The sequence below is a fragment of the Dreissena polymorpha genome, chromosome 2 (genome assembly GCF_020536995.1).
Source record: "Dreissena polymorpha isolate Duluth1 chromosome 2, UMN_Dpol_1.0, whole genome shotgun sequence".
Lineage (NCBI taxonomy): Eukaryota > Metazoa > Mollusca > Bivalvia > Myida > Dreissenidae > Dreissena > Dreissena polymorpha.
Window position 1 is genome coordinate 145473235 of NC_068356.1, and position 21449 is coordinate 145494683.

Sequence of the window (21449 nt, forward strand, 5' to 3'; positions counted from 1 at the left end):
AATTTGGATCTAAAAAGCTCTAGTAAAAAAAACAAAAATATGATTAATAATAATAACAACCTTCAGCTAGGCTCGATCCACTGTCCCCTGGAGTCCTAGAGTAAAAAGTCTACCACTTTGACCACTCGGCAATCCATGCTCATACAATAACCAAGTTTTTTATACTCTATATAAGCAATCCTCGTAGTATCACAGAATATAACGACAACAACAGAACTCTCCAAATTATTCAAGCGTTTCGCGTTGAAACGCTTTATACTTTTCAGGTTTTTAAATCGTCAAAAGATGCATATAATGGATATTTTAGAGCATGGTAAATGTTCAGTATTACCGTTTTCTCACAAATATCAGAACTAAAACGAAAATCTGCGAATCCGGACCAACTTTTTATATAATTTTGTCAATTGACCAAAACGCGTAAAGGTCGGGTCATGCATGACTTGTATTTGTGTAACTTTGCTATAATCATTCGCTGCTTTACTTCCAAAAAGTTTACATCTTTGATATATCATTGATATATACTACCATTAATAAATATATAAATCGGTAAAATGAAATTTTTCTTCCACGATAGAACCCACAAAATAAACATCCGAAAAAATGGTTTCAAATCACGTATTTTAACCTCTATCCACGAACTCAATTGCAATAAGTGATGCATGAAGTGCATTATCTAGTTCAATGGTTGGCCAAAATATACCCTGTGGCTGTCAACACCAAAAATGGACACGTTTGACGTTTTTTTATTAATTGTAGTTTTATTTTGAAAACAAAAGTTATATTATAGTTCAATGCCTGCACGCAGTTACCCTTAAATAGTGTCCTATGTCTGTGATGCACAAAGGTTTACATTGGCCTTTACTTATTCCTTCACCCCCGGTTATGAAGGGAACACTTATATAAATTATGTGGTTTGTTGTTTTTCAATTACAAATATTGTTGTTCACAGACGACTTAATCTGATCTCAAATCTTAATATACGTCATAGGTCCGTATGCACATATAAAGGTCCCTCGCACTATACTTGCACAGCCATCATTTTCACGTAGATAGCCTTCGGAGATTGGAAGGTGTTAATAGATCTTCAAACAGAAATGTGGCTTTTGGTAAGTTATTTAAATGTATTGCTATTTCATAAAAATACGCGTAACATATTCAAGAATATATAGCATGTAATATAGTAATGGGAATTGTTTATTATATATACAGCGTCAACTGAATCGAAATGCAGCAGTTGATGGTATTATATTTTTCTTCGAAAATCCGAGAATGTAGTCTCCCACTTCTAATCGACTTTGATTCAGTAAGGAAACCGACGAATATTCGCCATTCGCATCTTCGTTCGCTCATAAATTATTTATTTGTTATGAGTTGCATGATTCGTAGCCCATGTGTAAACGCGCTATAACACATTTCTTTCTCTAGGGTCCGCTTTCGGGGCTATTGGTCGTATGCATTGCGCAGAATATAAACGGTGTAGCAGCAAATGATGGTACGTATTGGTTACAGCGGTCTAATTAAAATCAACCATGTAATGGAATAAAGCTTGATATGAATGGGGAAAACACACACACATTGCACACACACAAAAAAAAACATAAAATCATCGGAAATTATCAAAATTAATAGTGAAAGTATTATTGTTATGTAGCAAATATCACAACGTGTTTTTTTAAATAATAAGATATACATATGAAACATGGAACATTGTCATACTCTTGCAAAAAACTAAAATCTGTGATTTTAAATTATATATTGTTTTCAAGCCCTTGCTGCCGAAATCAAATCACTCCAGACTGGGTTTGAGAGTGCCAAGACTGCGTTTGAGAATGAGCTTCGCTTCATGCAGAGAAGTTTCAGTGATCTCGCCCGCCAGGTGATGATGCAGCAGACGTTTGTCGAAGAGCGCATCCGGTCTGATGGCGGTTCCGGTGTGAAACAGGTAATTTCGCAAAACCGTTGTCATGTTGTTCCTAAATTCCCTTAACCTAAAAAAGAAATAGTTACGCATTAAATTCTGATTAATGTTAGTGATGTGTTTTATAACTCGAGCTCATTGTTTATGTTAATTTGTGCTGTTTTTTTTTCAAGCGACATTTAAATACAGCTGTCCCCCCCCCCCCCCCCAAAAAAAAAAAAAAACGCAATAGATATGGTAGTTGTATATTTTACCATTTGTAGATACGAAATCTTGGAAGCGCAGACAGGATCTACCAAACCGCGGACCACGGGCTCAATAGCGTTGCTGGAATACACGAGCACTCAAGTAACACCAGGTATGATAGGCGACATCTGATGTTTTACATTGGGATTGTATTGAAGGGACTTGATAAAAAAAATCTTTTTTTTATATTTTTTTTAAATTGTAGCTAAAAATAAAATATGTGTAAGAATGTAAAAATATATATATTCATATATATTTATATTCCCCGAATCTGTGAACTCTAATCAATTAATCCCGTTATTTAAAAACAAATTACAGAACAAGAATATCACTTTCTGTAAAATAAGTGTCACATAATCTAGTCAGATGATTTTGTATTGTATTAGGAATTCAAACTAAGCGAATGATCGGCGTATCTTGCTATTATTGAAAATAAAAACATAGGAACAGTATTGCTAAATTACGTTTGTAACAAATTATTATTAAAACGGATCGACATCAGAATAATGTCAGAGATCAACGTAAATGTGTTTATGCAACCTAAATGATATCGAAGAGGAATATCTCTTTGTTCTTAAATATCATTATCATGCCGATGTTAGGAATACAGTAATTCCGAAGTATTAGATCTCGCCCAAATATGTTCAAGTGTATTGAACTTAGTAATTGTTCAAACAAAATTGTGTTATGAAAACTAGCTATGTTTTGTTTAAAATCCTTAAAACTGCGAGAAAATGTCTTATATATGTAGTAAACATGATATATTTTCCACATATACAATAAGATTACAATAATATGATACTTGTTGCAATTATTAAACTACGTTTTGTTACATTATGTAGTAACTATGTATTTACATCATCCACGTGACCTGCTCACTAAAACCACGTGTATTACATTCCTTTTTAAATTGATCTTTCTTCGAAATAATGTATGTTTTGTATTTCATTGATACGCATGCTTTTATTGCATATGCATGTCTATGTCTGTATATATTCTTAAGTCGAAATAAACTAGTATGTTCTGTTCTGTTCTGTTTTGATTGAATGTTTATATATAAAACGTTCAAAATGTGTACTTGCACTAGACATGTTGCAATTAATCGCATTCTATGGCTTGCCTAGGTTAATTTTTACGTATAGATTATTAGGCATTGGACAAGTCACGCATACAATATGCTTTAAATAGAACAAAACATGCAACATAGACCTTTCGATGGCCATTACTTCGAACCTCATAACAATGAATGGTCACAATTATTTACAGAACCGTCGGAATGGGCGAGCTAAATGTCGTGATTAACGGGGTTGAATTCCGGACACGCCATAACGACTACCGCCTGGCGATGCCTGCGTTTGATAAGACCTATAACGGCCAGGTGGACATCCCGTTCCCTGATGTCCCGCCCGAGGTTCTCAGTAAAGCTACCATTGAAGAGCAGATTGCTGAAATGAAACTCTGGTTCAAAGGTCAGTGAAGTCATATGACCGGTTTAAAATCGAGACGCGTTCTGAGAAAACTGGGCTTCATGTATGTGCGTAAAGTGTCATCCCAGATAAGCCTGTGCATTCCGCACAGGCTAATCAAGGACGACACTTTCCGCCTAAACTTGATTTCGGTAAGGAGGGACTTACTTGAAACTAAAAATATCATAAAAGCGGAAAGTTTCGTCCCTGATTAGCCTGTGTGGACTGCACAGGCTAATCTGGGACGACACTTTACGCACATGCATTAAGCCCAGTTTTCTCAGAACGCGGCTCAATCGAATAAGAACTTGGCTTGAATGAGAAGTTACAGATGGCGTAAATCTATCATGGGCAAATATGTGCGTAATTTGTCGCACCCAAATCCGAATGTTAACATACATCACGGGTTTCAAGTATCGGCGAGCATGATTTCCGTATTTTAATTCATTTACCTCTCTAATCGGCTTCTTGTGCATTCGATAAATTTTATATACAGACTTGTACTTAATTGATCATAATATTCACGTTTCTACGTGCAACATTTACCTATTAAAGGTTTGACGGAATATTTTTTTATCCCGAGGCAACATGACATGGTGAGGTTTATTAGCCTAGGAGCGTATTAATACGCGCCGGATAAAAGAATGACTTCGCGCTAAATTAAAGTTACAACTACTTTATTAATATTTCCGAACACAAAAACGTGTGGATTTTATAAACTGATGTTTAGTAGATAAAGTAGATTCCACAACGTACTGTAAATCCACACATGACATTAAAAGTAGACATAGGTTTTCTTATCCATTAAATAGAACTTGGTAGTTTTAAGTAAACATTTCTATGATGAATAATACAGTATATACTTTGAGATATCACCCTTTATACCTGTATATTAATTTTAAATGAAAATTATAGGTAACTTATATATGAAGATTATAATCACACATTTATATTAAATGAATTCGTGAACAATATTTACCACTCATTGCGCAAGAGTCAACTGCACTGTCCGAGTAAATTCTCAAATAATAAATGCATTATAGAATTATTCTCACCGGTTCGATTCGATGAACATTATACGTACACAGTTACCTTAAATATAACTTCTTGATCCATACAAAACACAGCACCACGACATTGATAACACTTGACAATGTTTCCAGCATTTAAGGATCAGAATTCCACAGTGCGTGACTACCGGAAGTTCTTCAAACCCGTGCTCTGTTACATGGAGGGCGCATGGACAACCAACACAGATGTTATAGAGGAACCGTTTTTCAGTGACAGGCATTTTATCGACGCCTCTAGCTGGTTTGACCTTCAGGAAAAGGTTAGTACATGACTGTAAGGGCGTTTTTTACGCAGTTTGTAAACACAGTGTGTCTAATCACATAGTTAAATAATGCAAGTATACATTACCAATGTGTGTTCAATCTCCCCGCAGAGTTGTCGTTCCTTGCTCTCACAAACAATCTCTGTCATGACAAGAAAATTCTATCAGATTTGGTAGGATTTTAATAAATTGGTTTAAGTATTATATTATGAAAAGCAGTATCATTTTCTTTTAAAATTTAAAAATGTGTATAAGTTTAGGTTTAACAAATTACCAAAGTATTAAAAACGCAAAAATATCAACGGAAACATAAGACTATCATCACGTGGTTGGTTATGAAGGCAGGGATTTGATCCAGCTATGCTGGTTCCCGTCAAATGTCTGCGGGGAGGTTGGTGTGTCTTATGTCTGTAACACATCCAATTTTGAAATAGTTGTTGTCTAATAATTAAAATACTAAGTGGCGTACTTATTGTCAATAAAATGGTGAGTACATTAATTAATATTAATGAATAGCGTGGTAAAGTCTACTTACACCATTAAGTCCACATTATGTATTTGTCCTACCAAAAAAAGGAATGGCATAGTCCTCTCAGTTGTTTAATTACCACGTGGCGTGTGTTAACTGTCCTTTTCAGAATTTAACGATGTCCAGAATTTGTCGGCAACATTATTTAGCAAAAACACATACCTATCGTCAAGAATATTGACATGTATTAAAGCAAATGCCACTCTTTTTAAATTCGCAATATATAGTCTGGTTAAGTGGCGAATCGGGAAAACGTTCAGAAAACAAGCCGACCTACTTATCCTTATGTTTATGCGATGCTAGTAGAAACAATGTCATTTTCTGTTTTGGCCTAATTGAAACTGTGAACAAGTGGATGAAATATGCTTCTGCCATTATTACATTTTAGAAATTTATGTAATTGTTTTCCGACGAATGATACTATAGACATAATTTCGTTATCCCATTTATGCCTTGTGGACTCTCCCATCCTTCTAAATTGGATCTATTTATCGTTCGGCGTCTCATCTGGGTCTACGCTGTTTGCAAAGGCCTTTTTTTTCTAGACGCTAGGCATAAATGGGTTAAACAATAAAGAGCTATCGAGAGCCAATAATGCTTAAACATTAAGTTATGCTCAAAACTGGGTGTTTTTGCGGTTGAGGACGCTCCGAGAATTAGAATCTTACGGGTGTTCCCTAAACGCACTATATTCACAACACCACCACAGTGCCCCGATATTTACCGTTTACTTGAACGAGTCTTTAAAAGCTGTATGATTTCCTTCGATGCATTTGTTACAGGTCCGATTTACATCCTACACCGGTGGAAAAGACAAATTAGAGAACTTTGCTTACCTCCCCACCACGATCATGAACGTGGTAAATGGGACAGCCGTATACGCTCAGTGGAATTACAAGTAAGTAGATGTAGTTAATCATGCATCTATACACGCTCAGTGGAATTACAAGTAAGTAGATGTAGTTAATCATACATCTATACTTGCACAGTGGAATTACACGTAAGTAGATGTAGTTAATCATACATCTATACACGCTCAATGGAATTACAATAAGTAGATGTAGTTAATCATACATCTATACACGCACGGTGGAATAACAAGAAAGTAGATGTAGTTAATCAAACATCTTTACACGCTCAGTGGAATTACAAGGAAGTAGATGCTGGTAATCAAACATCCATACACGCTAAGTGGAATTGCAAGTAAGTAGATGTAGTTAATCAAACATCTATACACGCACAGTGGAATTACAAGTAAGTAGATGTAGTTAATCATACATCTATACACGCACAGTGGAATTACAAGTAAGTAGATGTTGTTAATCAAACATCTATACACGCTCAGTGGAATTGCAAGTAAGTAGATGTAGTTAATCAAACATCTATACACGCTCAGTGGAATTACAAGTAAGTAGTAGACTTCAATGGAGTGGCTATGTATGCTCGATGGAACTATATTTAGAACATGTGGTTATTGAACGGCTTTGCACACTTATTGGAATTACAAGTAAGTAGTAGACTTCTTTGAAACGGTATTGTGCGCTGAGTGGAACCACAAGAAAGTAGCAGTGGTTAATGGAAAAGTTGTGTACGCTTAGTGGAATGTGTTTATGAAGACTTCGAGGAATGCAAAATTGAACTTTGTAACGGTTCGAGCACTATTTTTCTCATAATTTATATACCAGAACAATACTGATAGCTAGCATGTGTTTTCAGAATCCTGTGTCATCCGTTAAAAGGTGATTTGCCATTGAGCGCCATTGGATTCGTCGATGACTTGTCAAAAAGGTAAATATAAGAATGTACCTTATTCGTGTCCTTTTGTGCACATTAATTGCACCCTTGAATATCTGTCTGTATTCATTACTTATTTTGTTCGTGCACGTGTTTTACGAGAAAAATGACAGCGGTTATTTGATATTCATCTATCTATTTAACCCGACTTCGCTATGAAAACTTGTGCATTCACCATATTAATGCATGTACGTGGCGTGTCGTCCCAGATTAGCACGTGTTTTCCGTCTTATAAGGGAAGAAACTTTCCGCTTCAATTAAATTTCTGTTTAACGGAAGTCTCTTCTAAACGAAAGTCGAGTCGGAAAGTGCCGTCCCTAATTAACCTGTACGGACTTCACAGGCTTATTTCGGCGACAATATACGCACATGCATTAAGCCCTGTTTTCCCAGAACGAGGCTCATATGTTCATGCATTTAAGTCAGTTTCAGGTTAGTATTGGCGGGATGTACATCACGATGAGCTGAATTTCTATTTATTATAAAATATATATTGTATGTTTAAGAGTTAACCCGCCTTAATTTTAATTACAGCATTATTCGATGTTAAATTTCCTCTTTCATACTGTAAAAAGATATGTGCGGGAGTTATTCTAATGTTGTGATTGCTTACGTGAACACGGATAGTTTTGCAAAATAGTTATATTTGTAAATATGATATCGGAATCTTCAATGTAATGGCGTTAAAATAAGTTTCTGATTATAATTGATTGCTTAGGTAATTTCTTTACATTTATAAAATGTAAATTTATCAACAAGGAACTCAAATATTTTTTTAAACAATGGTTCCATATAATGTGATTTTCCCTAAAATATGCGAGTTAAAAAACTAATGCAAAGACACGCTCTAAATCACATGTGATAGGAAAAGCTATGGCATGCTGAACATATCAGTATATATTTTATTTGAATAGCAAAGACCTGGGCCAACGTGTTCAAACAATTTATGTCAATATTGATTGTTTCCGCTGAATGACACATACATTATTCTCTATATGCATAAAGCAGTTTTACCATAACGCGACTCGGACATACTTTTCATTGTAAAATTAGAAGAAATATAACTGCGTGAAATACGTTCATAGAAGTAAAACGATACACCTTTTAAACGTGAACTCGCATTTATTGGAATTATCATTTCGTATTCGTCGATTCAACGCAGATTTAATGGATTTTTCTCGATGAAACATGTCACAGTTCCATTTTGTATTATATGTTTATTATTTTTAATGTATTTTGTTCGTATCCAATCTGGACCAAGAGTGATTTGAATGACCTGAAAACTAGTTTGTAACAAGCTGTTTTCATTTGTGTGTGTTTGTTGCTTCATAGTGGCATGTGTTCTGATTTTGCTCTGTGTTACACTTTTTCGCTGTTGGCTGCTTGCGATGTTTGCGCAATTTTTAGGTTCTTTTCCAGCATTTGGCTCTGAAATTTCATTCTATTTAAACTTATTTTAGGATGAAAAATAAGATCACCCCAGCGCAGATCAAGGAAACCCGCATGGCGAGATATCAAATTCTTAGCCAACTTCCAACCAACCCAACGGTCATCCAACCAAGGTAGGCTGAGCAACGGGAACTCGGCTTGAAAAAATAATTGCAAAACACACAGATACCCGTTCACTATGAAACTAACAATAATGGAAAATTAAAATAAATAACACTAAGCAGGTATCACCAATTTCCTTCCAATATTGGAACAAAGCGTATATCGAGTGAATGCATCATTCACCCTGACTTAAATAGAATGTGGATTGACTGCCATGATATTTTATTAAAACGATATGCAATTTGAAATTTTGAAACACCAGCTATACGATTAAATACACAGCACAGCGCAACACAATACAATACGGCTCAGCACATAATAGCACGGCACGGCACATTTCAGCACAGCACGGCACGGCACTTTTCAGCACTGTACATTTCAGTACAAATTAGAGCGCAGCACAACGTAGGACAGCGCAGTAAAATTAACATGAAAGTGCACTATGCTTTCAGACCCTACGAATGGGGCATTCTTGACGATCTGATGAATGAGATCCCAGGAAAAGATAATTACGGTGCCGAAATATTCGATGACGGCTCAGGAGAAACCCTATATCACTACAACTCGCGCGTCAATGCTCTAGAAAAGCTGAATACGGCCTACTATAACAGGTATACAGTTTTCACTTCCATGTAGAGTACAATGATACATTTTTGTGTGTGTGAATACATTACGTGCGCCTTTTTAAAGGATCATCTTTTGAATTGAACGGACCGTTCCAATGGGCTGACTAGTTTAATCCATTAGTGTTAATATTGCGTTTGTTGTTTGAGTTTCTGCAGTGTCATATTGTTCGTTACTAACGCTATCCCCGTCAATAAAGAATCTAACACTGATCTACCGCTGTTAGATTATCTCTGTGTTTCTATTATGTTTTCAACAATAATTGCTGGTTTCTTATTGTTGTTTTCATCTAAATAAATGAGAACTTATTAGAAAGATTATTTGGTTGTGATCATTATTTTATTAATTAGACAATACGCATTATTAAAAGTCATTATATTATGATTTGAACGTATGCGATTGTGTTCCCGTGGGACAAGTTTAAACTCTTTGTTTCAAGAGCGTACAAGATGAACCTAAAAGATGCTTCCGGTAACACCGTCAACCACCGCGGTTTCTCGGACCCCAACCTGTTCGCTGCCCAAGTAAGATTCTAAATTACTTTTTTGTAAACCATACATTCGTATTAATTCAACGTTAAAATGATGAAACCGTATTTGCAACTGTTACTATACCCGTTGACTACGTGAAGCCGAACTACTGTTAGTAGTAAAAAAAACGCTCGGACGAGTACGGCAATTATCGCTATTCCGGAAACAAACTGTAGCGAGAAACGAAATAGTTAAAATGATATTTAATATCTTAAAAGCATGTATAAAACTTCAATTAAAACAATGTAAAACAATAAATACCCTTACTCGTCTTCAAAGTTAACTGTTGGCATTGATGAAATGTTTTAATAAACAAGCAAGTCATAAATATGTTAATATGTTCCGAATTTGCGATTTAAACACTTATGTTTACATTAATATAAAGATACAAAGAATGTTACGCTTATAATCTATAGATTCAACAGTGCTTTAAAATGTAAATAAAGTGCTGAATCTATTTCGTTTGCAGACGACAAGCGAGCGTGTTGCCCCCATGTCTATGGAAATCTGCCAAAAAATTAGGCGGACAAACGTGTGTCAGAGACGAACAGCCCGTTACACGTGGGCCATTCCTCTCGAGCTAATATACATGACCCCGTTGCTGTCGTGGAATCCGTACAATCTACGGCACGTTGGTATGTTGCATACCATTTTCAAGTTAGATTCGAAATCTCAATTACCGCGTTAGCAATCTTTTCCGTTTGTTAAGGCATTGGTTAAGAAATCACGTAAATATATAATAAAAATAATGAACGTATATATTTTTTAATTGATGCTATTTTTCTAAAATAAAAATAAGCATAATTAGCGTAAAGTTTTCAACAACGCCTTTCACGTATGTATGCCCAAGGCAATCCAAGAACGAGATAATAAATTCTTGATATAATGCAGTTCAAGAGGATTGCGACAAGTTCTTGTCATAAATACAATCACATAACTAATCTTTGAGAATCGTAATGACATCTAAGCTTTGCTTGACTTTTTCTAGATAATCATATTTTAACATCTGCGAAGAACAGATTTATATATTCGAATGTGCACGATTTAGATCTCATTATTGCTATTGCTCGAATAATTGTCGAATTTTGTAACTGCACTAATTTTATTAAAGATCATTTCATGTATTTTTTTAGTGATCCTTGGAAATCGTATAATTATGGAAGCGTCTATGGTACACCCTGATGCTGTGATGATGTCAACATTCTATGACGGCATGATATGATATAGGCGTCAAGGCGTAAAAAATAACTCATCGTGTCGACTAAAACTATGATGGCAAGTCATTTTCACAAGAGCATGACGCCAAAAATTATGTTGATTTGTCGACTTAGATCATGTCGACCAAATATTTTTTCGGGAAAAGCCGGAAACATTTACGTCGAGACTTTAACTTAATGTCGTTATGGCGAGAAAATTAAGAGGGAAAAACCTACAAAACTATGACGGCATACCATGTTATTTCACAGTAAGTCGATATAAACTAATCCGGCATGACAATATTTTTAGGGTGTACCATATAAAATGACGGCTTGATATGAAAAAGGTGTCATGGCGTAAAAAATTACTCATCGTGTTGACTAAAACTATGATGGCAAGTCATAATTTCACAAGAGCATGACGCCAAAATTATGTTGATTTGTCGACTTAGATCATGTCGACCAAATATTTTTTCGGGAAATCCGGAAACATTTACGTCGAGACTTTAACTTAATGTCGTTATGTCGAGAAACATTAAGTTGGAAAAAGCTAAAAAATGAGTGTCGACATTTAATGTTATTTCACAGTAAGTCGATATAAAATAATCCGGCATGACCATATTATTGGGATGTACCATATACGCGTCCGTATATAATTGATATCAATGCGATTTTTGTTTGAAAATGAGTTGTAAAGTACGTTCATTAAGATCATTCTTACATTTGTGATCAAAAGAATCGAATTTGTCACAGATAAATGAAATATAATCGAGTAGTGTTCTGAGAAAACTGGGCTTAATGCATGTGCGTAAAGTGTCGTCCCAGATTAGCCTGTGCAGTCCGCACAGGCTAATCAGGGACGACACTTTCCGCTTTTATGACATTTTTCGTTTAAATGAAGTCTCTTCTTAGCAAAAATCAAATTTAGGCGTAAAGTGTCGTCACTGATTAGCCTGTGCAGACTGCACAGGCTAATCTGGCACGACACTTTACACACGTGCATTATGCCCAGTTTTCTCTGAACGCGACTGAATTTGTGAAACACGTGATCATAGAGCTAGCTCTATGCCATTATTTCCGTAGCGTCCTTTTGGGAGGAGGACATCCGTGACGTCGAGTTTACAGCCGACGGGAAGCGACGTACCGGCGGGTTTACGCCGGAAACAGCCTTCAACGGAACTCACGAGAAGAGCTACTACCGGACACCTTCGGTCCTATTTGGTAACAGCATGACCGTCGATCCAGGCAAAGCAGACACTGTTTTAGGTAACTATAAGCACTTATCTATTTGTTCAGAGAAATAATTTATGCATATTAGTGTTTAATTCGACAGGTTAGATATGTTTCCAAAAATAAACGAACATCTAAAATAACGTTAATGTTCTGAAATAGAGATAGAAAAACACTTTTCTTAAGATTTGTTGTTTGCTCTATGAGATGTGTGCTTGAAAATATGTTCTAATTCAATTTCAAATACACGTATGCATTGTATTGATTGGCACACACTAATATGCTAAGGCAGGATACTTACTAGTAAACTTTTCAAAAGATTATCGTTCCCTATCCATTATTATTTAAGGTGCCGCTGGTGTTCTGGACCAACAAGGCAATGTTCAAAAGGTCGTGGCTTCTGGTATAAGAATAATCATGCCGGAAATAGAAGGTGTCGGTAAAGTCCGCACGCGCTATCCCATAATGCCTTTGCATTCGGATGGAGAGCAGACGAGAAAGGAACTGGACGCTCTTAAGGTTTGTCTGTTTAACCAGGGACCTATACAAACAAAGGGATTAGCAACCTCGCGATATCCCGTTACAGCACGCAAAATAAACCGGTGCGCGAGATCAGGGACCTATACTTTAATCTCGATCGATTGGTCCCGGTGTAGCGATAATAAACCGGTGCGCGAGATTTGATCATCTCGATCGATTGGTCCCTGTGTAGCGATAATGCGGCTACACGATATCGATTGCGAGGGATTTCGCTTATTTAACGCGTTACGTTTTTTCGGATTCAAATTATATTATGTTAAATAAACAAGTACCTATTCGTTTAATTGTTGCGTTGTTGATCTCAAAATCAATCATTAATTAGTCTTATTATTACGCAGTATGTCAAATGGGCACCCAATTATCGGACTCTTTGATGAATATTAATTGCCGGTTGTTTCGCCAGGGTTAAATTGCCGTTGTTTATCGCACGTATGTGCATGTAAAAAAGACCGGTCTTTTAATAGAATTAAAATGTTACCATGTTTTGTTTAAAATAGCAACATTATCAAGACATGTTAAGTGTAAACAACTCAAAATGTATAATTGTTCTTTTAACCTCCGACGCAGCAAATTTTCGAATGTCATTTTGAAATTTATTTGGACTCCCTTAAGTCATAGTGAACGTTGGAATTCATGGAATTTACTGAAAATGTCTTCTAAACATAAAAATTTCCTTTCATGGGATGACGACATAGATTTAGATTTGGTATAAGGTTATTATACTGATGATGAGGCAAACAATAAATCGCAAGCAAGCACGAAAGAGCTGTGCTATATTTGTCCTGTTTGTGGTGCGGAGTATAAAAGTGTATCAGGATTTCGAGGTCATGTCATAAAAAAACATTAACAGAATTTACGAGGTAATAAATATTGGATGCATTTTTTTAGTTCTGCATTTTGCGTACAAACCAAACAAAAAACAAGAAAGGTTTTCGTGTTTTAGTAGTTCTATATATATATATATATATATATATATATATATATATATATATATATATATATATATATATATATATATATATACTCATGTTTTATTCGTTTTATTATCATATATATCTCGAACAATCAATATATAAAACAACATTAATAAATCAAATCCTCGCACATGCAAGTAAGATATCCAAAACAGTGGACACATGATACGGTGTAATTATGATGAGACAATTGAATCAGGCATTTACAGTTACTACTAAATAGTGTGTACAAAGGAGTTTAGTGTTTTATTCCTTTAATTATTTTCAAAGAAATGAATATAAAACGTGTTGTAGAATGGTTTTAACAAAATTATGGACAAAGATTTAAATGCAGTTAATAGAACATAAAAGTTTATTCTGACTTAAGCATGTTAAGCTAATCGTCATTTACATTACATTTACAATAACAGCATGCTTTTGAAGTAAATACAAATCATGCATCACTTCGAAAAAGTTCCTATTACAATATAAGGAATAAACATGTTTTCGTGAGAATGTTAATATTGTTAATACATAGTGACCTGTCTGTACCAAAGTTCATAAGTGAAAAATATAATTATTAAATGACTTTTTTTAAACAAGAATTACATACATTAATATAAAATTAGGACACATATAAGAAAAAAATATGATCCCTGCATATAACTGCATAAAGTATATACTTGCATTGTTTTTTCATTCGTAATTTTTTTTTTAGAAATATAGAATTGAGTAATACTGACAATGTAAAAGCTGTATGATATACCTCTACCTATGCTACACTTAATTGTAGTTAAGTATAAGTAAAATCCCTGTGTTGACAACCTATACTAAAGCAAAACTATAGTTTATGTATAGCGATATGGTTCCTTAGAGTATATAAAGTACAATCATTTTATTTAGAGAGAAATCTATAAGTAAAATTAATAACTCCATCTATATAAACTAGTTAATTTCATTTATCTATATCCCTACATCGACTATCTATGCGAAAAAAAAATAATTGAAAATTCCACCTCAGGATTTCCTATGCAGACATCAAATTTTAACAGTCTTTCCTATAACACCAGAACATAAGCAACGCGATTGATATGTTGTGGCAGTCCAGTCCATATTTGGTGAGATCTCGGAATGCATTTCCGATGCACATAGACAGAGCACGTAAAATCACTCTTAATTTCAACCGATAACTTGATTGCTGTCAGACTGTCATTTGCGTACAACTGTAACATTTGAATTGATTGCTCTAATTCCTTTACAACGAACTGAGATGAAAAATTTTGCAGTTTAAGTTCCACAGCAAAGTCTGAGAAGGTTGTCGTCTCCACCTCCATTTCTAGAAGCCCTGAACTACATTCCATCACATCAGCTTCAGGCTTATCATTGTTTGTCTCCTGGAAGGAGTCAAGCTCATATGTGGAGTCTTCATCAATAGCATAACTATGATCACTTGTGAACTGCACATTTTCACTTTCTGACTGGGTAGAAGAATCTGTTGTAGCTTTAATGTTCACCAGGGGTTCACTGGCAACATGGTTTTCTTCCTTTGGCTGTTCAGATGTTATGTAGTGGTACTTGCGTTTCACCGTAAGGGATCCTCTTTTGCGTTTTCTAGGCATTCTAAAAGCATAAAACAAAACATATTCTAAAAATCAGTTAATAAAATGTTTACACAGTCACCATCATTTATTGAAAACATGGCTTGCCACCATAGGAAGACTAATAGACTATGCCACCTTTTTCCACATTTTTCGAAACGTTAACGCAAAACCTAAACGCAAAGTGTGACGGAATTTCAGACGACCAGACAGATGGACATAAAAATGTACTTAGTTGTATCAACATATTAATAAAATTAATTGAAATATTTATGTAAGAATTCCGATTTTTTGCATTAATTGAATAACAATTATCTACACATTTCAGAAATTCTTAATAGAAGCATTAACAACGTGGAAACAAACTATTGAAAATATCTCAGAATAAATGTTTTCTCCAATGATAAAGAAATATGACCTTTGCAATTTTTCTATTTTTTTTCTAGAATAATAGTTATTAAATTTATATTTAAAAAAAAATGGTCAAACATTCTGTGAATGAGAACGATTATATGTCTCGTGTTTTGAGAAAACTTGGCATAATGCATGTGCGTAAAGTGTCGTCCCAGATTAGCCTGTGCAGTCCGCACAGGCTAATAAGGACGACACTTTCCACTTTTATGACATTTTTTGTTGAAATGAAATCTCTTCTTAGCAAATATCATTGAAAATTCCACCTCAGGATTTCCTATGCAGACATCAATTTTTTTTTTCAAAAAATGCATTTAAAATATGCACCATACATTTCATTGAAATGTAACATTGGTACAAACACAAACAATAATAGAGCTTGTATTGATCAATCCCTAAGAAAAAGCGGAGACAAATGTTAATCTCAATTGTTTTTTTAAATAATTGATTAAGGACTAATATTGTATCATCATTGAGCTTATACAAATCAAGAACTTTGCAAATAATGCAAATTAAATGTACACCACACAATGCACTGAAGTGTACAATTTGCTAATCCTTAGCATGCTGGGAAATTTGTCGTCTGCTAAAGTGTTGTCTGCTGAATTTCTAAAATTAGCATTTTCTTAGATTTTTTTCACAGAATACTTTCAGAATAGCAAACAGTTTGAATCCTGATGAGACGCCACGTTCTGTGGCGTCTCATCTGGGTCCAAACAGTTTGCAAAGGCCTTTAAAGTTTGATTCCAGCGCTGAAAGGGTTACGATACCAACATGAATAATATAGGGCTAGTATTTACAGAGCCTTGGCCCTTACGCAAAAAGCAATGACATATGTATACAAAACTGAAAGCGGTCTAACAATTAAAAAATGACTAAAGTTATACATGTGTATTGTCCTTTAGCTTAAACAAAGTTATGAGTTAGTAAATAATGCAAATTAAATGTGAAACACACAATGCATTGAAGTGTCACATATCTAAAGATACCAACATGATTATCATAGGTCAATTATTGACCGAGCCTTTTGAAAAGAGCATTGACATACACATTCAAAACCGAGACTGGTTAAAAAAAAAATGACTAAAATTGTATAATCTCTGAGCTAATACAAAATTATGCCTTTGCAATTCATGTAAATAAAATGTGCACCACACAGTTTATTGAAGTGCAACATTTGCAAAAATACCAACATGATCAAAATAGTGCTACTATTGATGGAGTCTATTGAAAAAAGCCTCAACATATGTTGATAACACGTTTAACTAAAAAAATTGAAAAATAACTGAAATTATATCATCTTGGAGCTAATACAAAATTATGCCTTTGCAAATAATACAAATAAAATTAGCATCACACAATGCGTTGAAATGTAATGTTTGTAAAGATACCCATAAGATTAATATAGGGCTAGTATTGACTGAGCCTTTCGAAAAGAGCCACGACATATGTTGATCAAACTGATAGTGATAACAAAATAAAAAAAATGACTAAAATGGTATTATCTTAGAGCTAACACAAAATTATGCCTTTGCAAATAATGCAAATTAAATTTGCACCACACAATGCATTGAAATGCAACGTTTGTAAAGACACCAACATGATATATATAGGGCTAGTATTGACTGAGCCTTTCAAAAAAGAGCCACGACATATGTTGATGAAACTGATAGTGGTAAAAAAATAAAAAAATGACTAAAATTGTATTGCTTTTGTGCTAATTCAAAATCATGAATTTGCAAATAATACAAATAAAATTAGCATCACTCAATACGTTGAAATGTAATGTTTGTAAAGATACCAGTAAGATTAATATAGGGCTAGTATTGACTGAGCCTTTCGAAAAGAGCCACGACATATGTTGATCAAACTGATAGTGATTACAAAATAAAAAATGACTAAAGTTGTATAATCTTTGAGCTAATACAAAATTATGCCTCTGCAAATAATACAAATAAAATTAGCATCACTCAATGCGTTGAAATGTAATGTTTGTAAAGATACCCATAAGATTAATATAGGGCTAGTATTGACTGAGCCTTTCAAAAATAGCCACGGCATATGTTGATGAAACTGAAAGTGGTAAAATATATTTAAAAATGACTAAAATTGTATTGCCTTTGTGCTCATTCAAAATCATGAATTTGTAAATAATACAAATAAAATTAGCATCACTCAATGCGTTAAAATGTAATGTTTGTAAAGATACCCATAAGATTAATATAGGGCTAGTATTGACTGAGCCTTTCAAAAAGAGCCACGACATATGTTGATGAAACTGATAGTGGTAAAAATTAAAAAATGACTTAAATTGTATTGCCTTTGTGCTCATTTAAAATCATGAATTTGCTAACAATACAAATAAAATTAGCATCACACAATGCGTTGAAATGTAACGTTTGTAAGAATACAAAAAACAATAGTATAGAGCTTTATTTGACCAAGCCTTTTGAAAAAAGCCACGACACACGTTTCTCGAATTATGGAAGTGTAAACAATGATACGCATGATTTGGTGAAAATACCCACCGTTGTTTTATAAGTAAATACAAAGCATAGTCGAAAACAAATGAAACAATAAGATGTATCAGACTCAACAAACCTTTGCAATGAAGACTTCTGTGTTGGCAACACTTGGTTAATTTGTACTCTTATTATTTCTCGATTGCTTTGTCACGGTCTCGCTTTGTCAAAATGGCGGCTGTTAAAATTTGCCTCGAAGCGCGAAGTCTCGTTGGGTCGCAAGTCTCGTTCCCTTTTGCGTAACAACGCGATAGCTTGTTCTTCGGTTCAGTGAGTGTCTCATCCCTTTGTTTGTATAGGTCCCTGGTTTAACTAGTCTTAACGGATTCTTAGAAATATAAGACACTCATCACTAAAGAGCCAAAACGTGTTGTTAATGTGGTTAATATAGTTTGAAGTTCAACATTTCATCTTCTCCTTCTTCTAAAGGATATGGCGAATATTATGGAACTTTATATAAAAAGAAATGGAACATTAAAATGCGTTATACTTTAGATATCTAATAACTTGTGTGTTAGATATTCAAAGAATATTATAGCAACATTTTAGCGGAAAGTAAATAACGTAGCTTTTAATCGTTGTGTCGCATGAACACGCTGTTCGAAACATACATTTTTTACTTTTCGTAGCGCATGATTATGATTTCGACTAAAATCATCATTTTGCTCATTGACGGTCATTTTAAAAAGTTTTCCAATATTTTATTCATTAAGGCTTAATCGTGTATGTCTTTTTTTTTAATTTTTAAAGAATTATTTATAAAAAATAATTCATAGCCGTTTGAACGCGAAAGACTCATCATTTAAATGTTATCAGACGAGTTTAAACAAATGTGGCGTTGAGCAATGGAAAACTTTGGATCTAGTATGTTCGTTCCGTTCATATGTTATAATAATTACAAAACGCTATTTATTAAACAACGTAGATCTTCTAAGTGGTGACATTTAAAACCTTTGTTATCCAAAGCATCGATATACCCAGCCACTCAATTTTTCTGATTCACTAATGCCTTCAGTAGACTATACTGTTTTAATATTACACTTTGTAAACACGTACATAATTTAATGAAACTGTAGACATATATAATTAATATTTTTATACGGCTTTCCTTGTTTAATGTTAAATAACTTAGATATAGTCAATGAGATACAGATGATTTGTAATAAACCATAGCATTGGTTATTTATATGAATGTTTCCAATGTCGAAACAGGAAATTGTTCTGAGCATGTCGACACACGGTGGACTTTTCTACGAGAAACCATTGACCGCCGACAATGTTGGTGACTATGCCTCCAAAAACCCAGCCCCAGTTCCCCCAAACCAAGCCCCAGTTCCCGAAACAGAAGACCGAGTTCGTACGTTCCAGGTAATCTCAGAAACTGCAACAACGGAAATGTTTAGGGATTTGATTGGTGTATTTCATGAAGCTATTACATGCATGCAGATACTAGTATGTGATCTTCTATTCTCTCTTCCTAAATATTAAATGTAGAGGAATAATTACGGCACGGCGATTTTGTATATATATATGTGTCTTGTTCTGTGAAAATTGGGAAGAATGCATGTGCGTAGAGTGTCATCCCAGATTAGCCTGTGCAGTCCGCACATGCTAATCAGGGACGACACTTTCCGCTTTTATGGTATTTTTCGTTTAAAGACAGTCCCTTGTACCGAAAATCTAGTTTAAGCGGAAAGTGTCAGCCCTGATTAGCCTGTGCGGACTGCACAGGCTAATCTGGAACGACACTTTACGCAAATGCATTATGCCCAGTTTTCTCAGAACAAGACATATATCTGAATCAGGTTAAAGATTTCGAGCTGTTAGATTTGCTCCTTCGACTGATTTCCGTAAAATGCCATAGACAACAAGAAATAAAATTCCGTCAAAAAGTGACTTTTTGGATTTATTAAAGTGTTTGGAAAATAAACGTTTGTATCGTTTAAATGCAATTCTTAATTAAAATTATTCGAACAATTTCGTACTTTTAATCGCGATCGGTTTGCTTACTTGTGCGCATCGCAAACTCGTTTAAAAATATGTAATTAAATAACGTCATATTGTATATTAATACTATGGCTTTTATATAATATTGCAATTTATTAACACCGCAATTCTCATGACAGCTTGCCCCGACCACGAGAAACCCGCCCGGTTTGCACAGCCATACCTTCACCGTTCTGCAAAGTGAAATTGACAACATTATGAAGGTAGGCAAGGTTGTAGGTGTTGAGACCACCACGGAAAACGGTCACGCGCACGTGATGAGGGTCAAGATGGACGCATTCGGCAGATATGTCTATACAATTTGCGACGGACAGAAAGAATGCTGGGATGGACATCCAAGGGAACTGATTCTACTCCCTTAAATTGGCTCCAACTGATTGTATGATCAACTTAAAGTAACCTTCAAGCAATGTTTTCTTTTCAATGCATCTTCTTTCTTTATATATTAAAACTAGAATCATTATGAGTTTGTTTCGCCGTTTTTATTTCCTTGTTTTTGCAATCGACCAAAGTGAACGGACACGAAATAAACCAATAATAACGACCAGTAAATGCTTATTACATATTCATAACATAGAATAAGGAATGTGTTACAGAATCTTTATGAAACTGCGTATCGGACGTCGCTTGATAGATTAAGTTTGTATAGTTCTACAGCTCGCATATATGTCGCTGAGACAGCTGGACTTCATTTTCCAACGGCTTATCGTTTGAAACATTTAATTCATTTAAACTCTGTAGTATTCGCGTACGATTTCTTTTTCGTGGACGTTTTATATTATTGTACATAAACATCGCAATTACTCGAATCCTGTATAGAATCTCATACATACAATACACATATTCATGCATGAAATTTAAATATCAGGTTCATACATTCGAGTTTAAGTCGTATCTGTTGACAATAGTTACAATAAATGCAAACCAAGTTCGATAAAGCATCCAATATACAGCGGAATATCAAAAACACATGCATGTTTTTCTCATGAGAGCAGCCCGCC

The 21449-nt window shown here is 34.7% G+C and overlaps 1 protein-coding gene across 1 annotated transcript in view; it reads left to right on the forward strand.

Moving 5' to 3' along the window:
- The window catches only part of LOC127870155 (uncharacterized), a 29886-nt gene extending 8975 nt beyond the window's left edge, over positions 1-20911 (forward strand). Inside the window, exons 2-15 of the mRNA XM_052412812.1 lie at positions 1796-1942; positions 2182-2276; positions 3431-3633; positions 4794-4960; positions 6275-6390; positions 7209-7280; positions 8747-8848; positions 9290-9448; positions 9901-9985; positions 10461-10626; positions 12271-12453; positions 12767-12936; positions 19654-19809; positions 20568-20911. Coding sequence (XP_052268772.1) covers positions 1796-1942; positions 2182-2276; positions 3431-3633; positions 4794-4960; positions 6275-6390; positions 7209-7280; positions 8747-8848; positions 9290-9448; positions 9901-9985; positions 10461-10626; positions 12271-12453; positions 12767-12936; positions 19654-19809; positions 20568-20810 — 2064 coding nt within the window. The 3' untranslated portion in view covers positions 20811-20911. The remainder of the gene's footprint in view (positions 1-1795; positions 1943-2181; positions 2277-3430; positions 3634-4793; positions 4961-6274; positions 6391-7208; positions 7281-8746; positions 8849-9289; positions 9449-9900; positions 9986-10460; positions 10627-12270; positions 12454-12766; positions 12937-19653; positions 19810-20567) is intronic.
- The last annotated feature ends 538 nt before the right edge of the window (positions 20912-21449 follow it).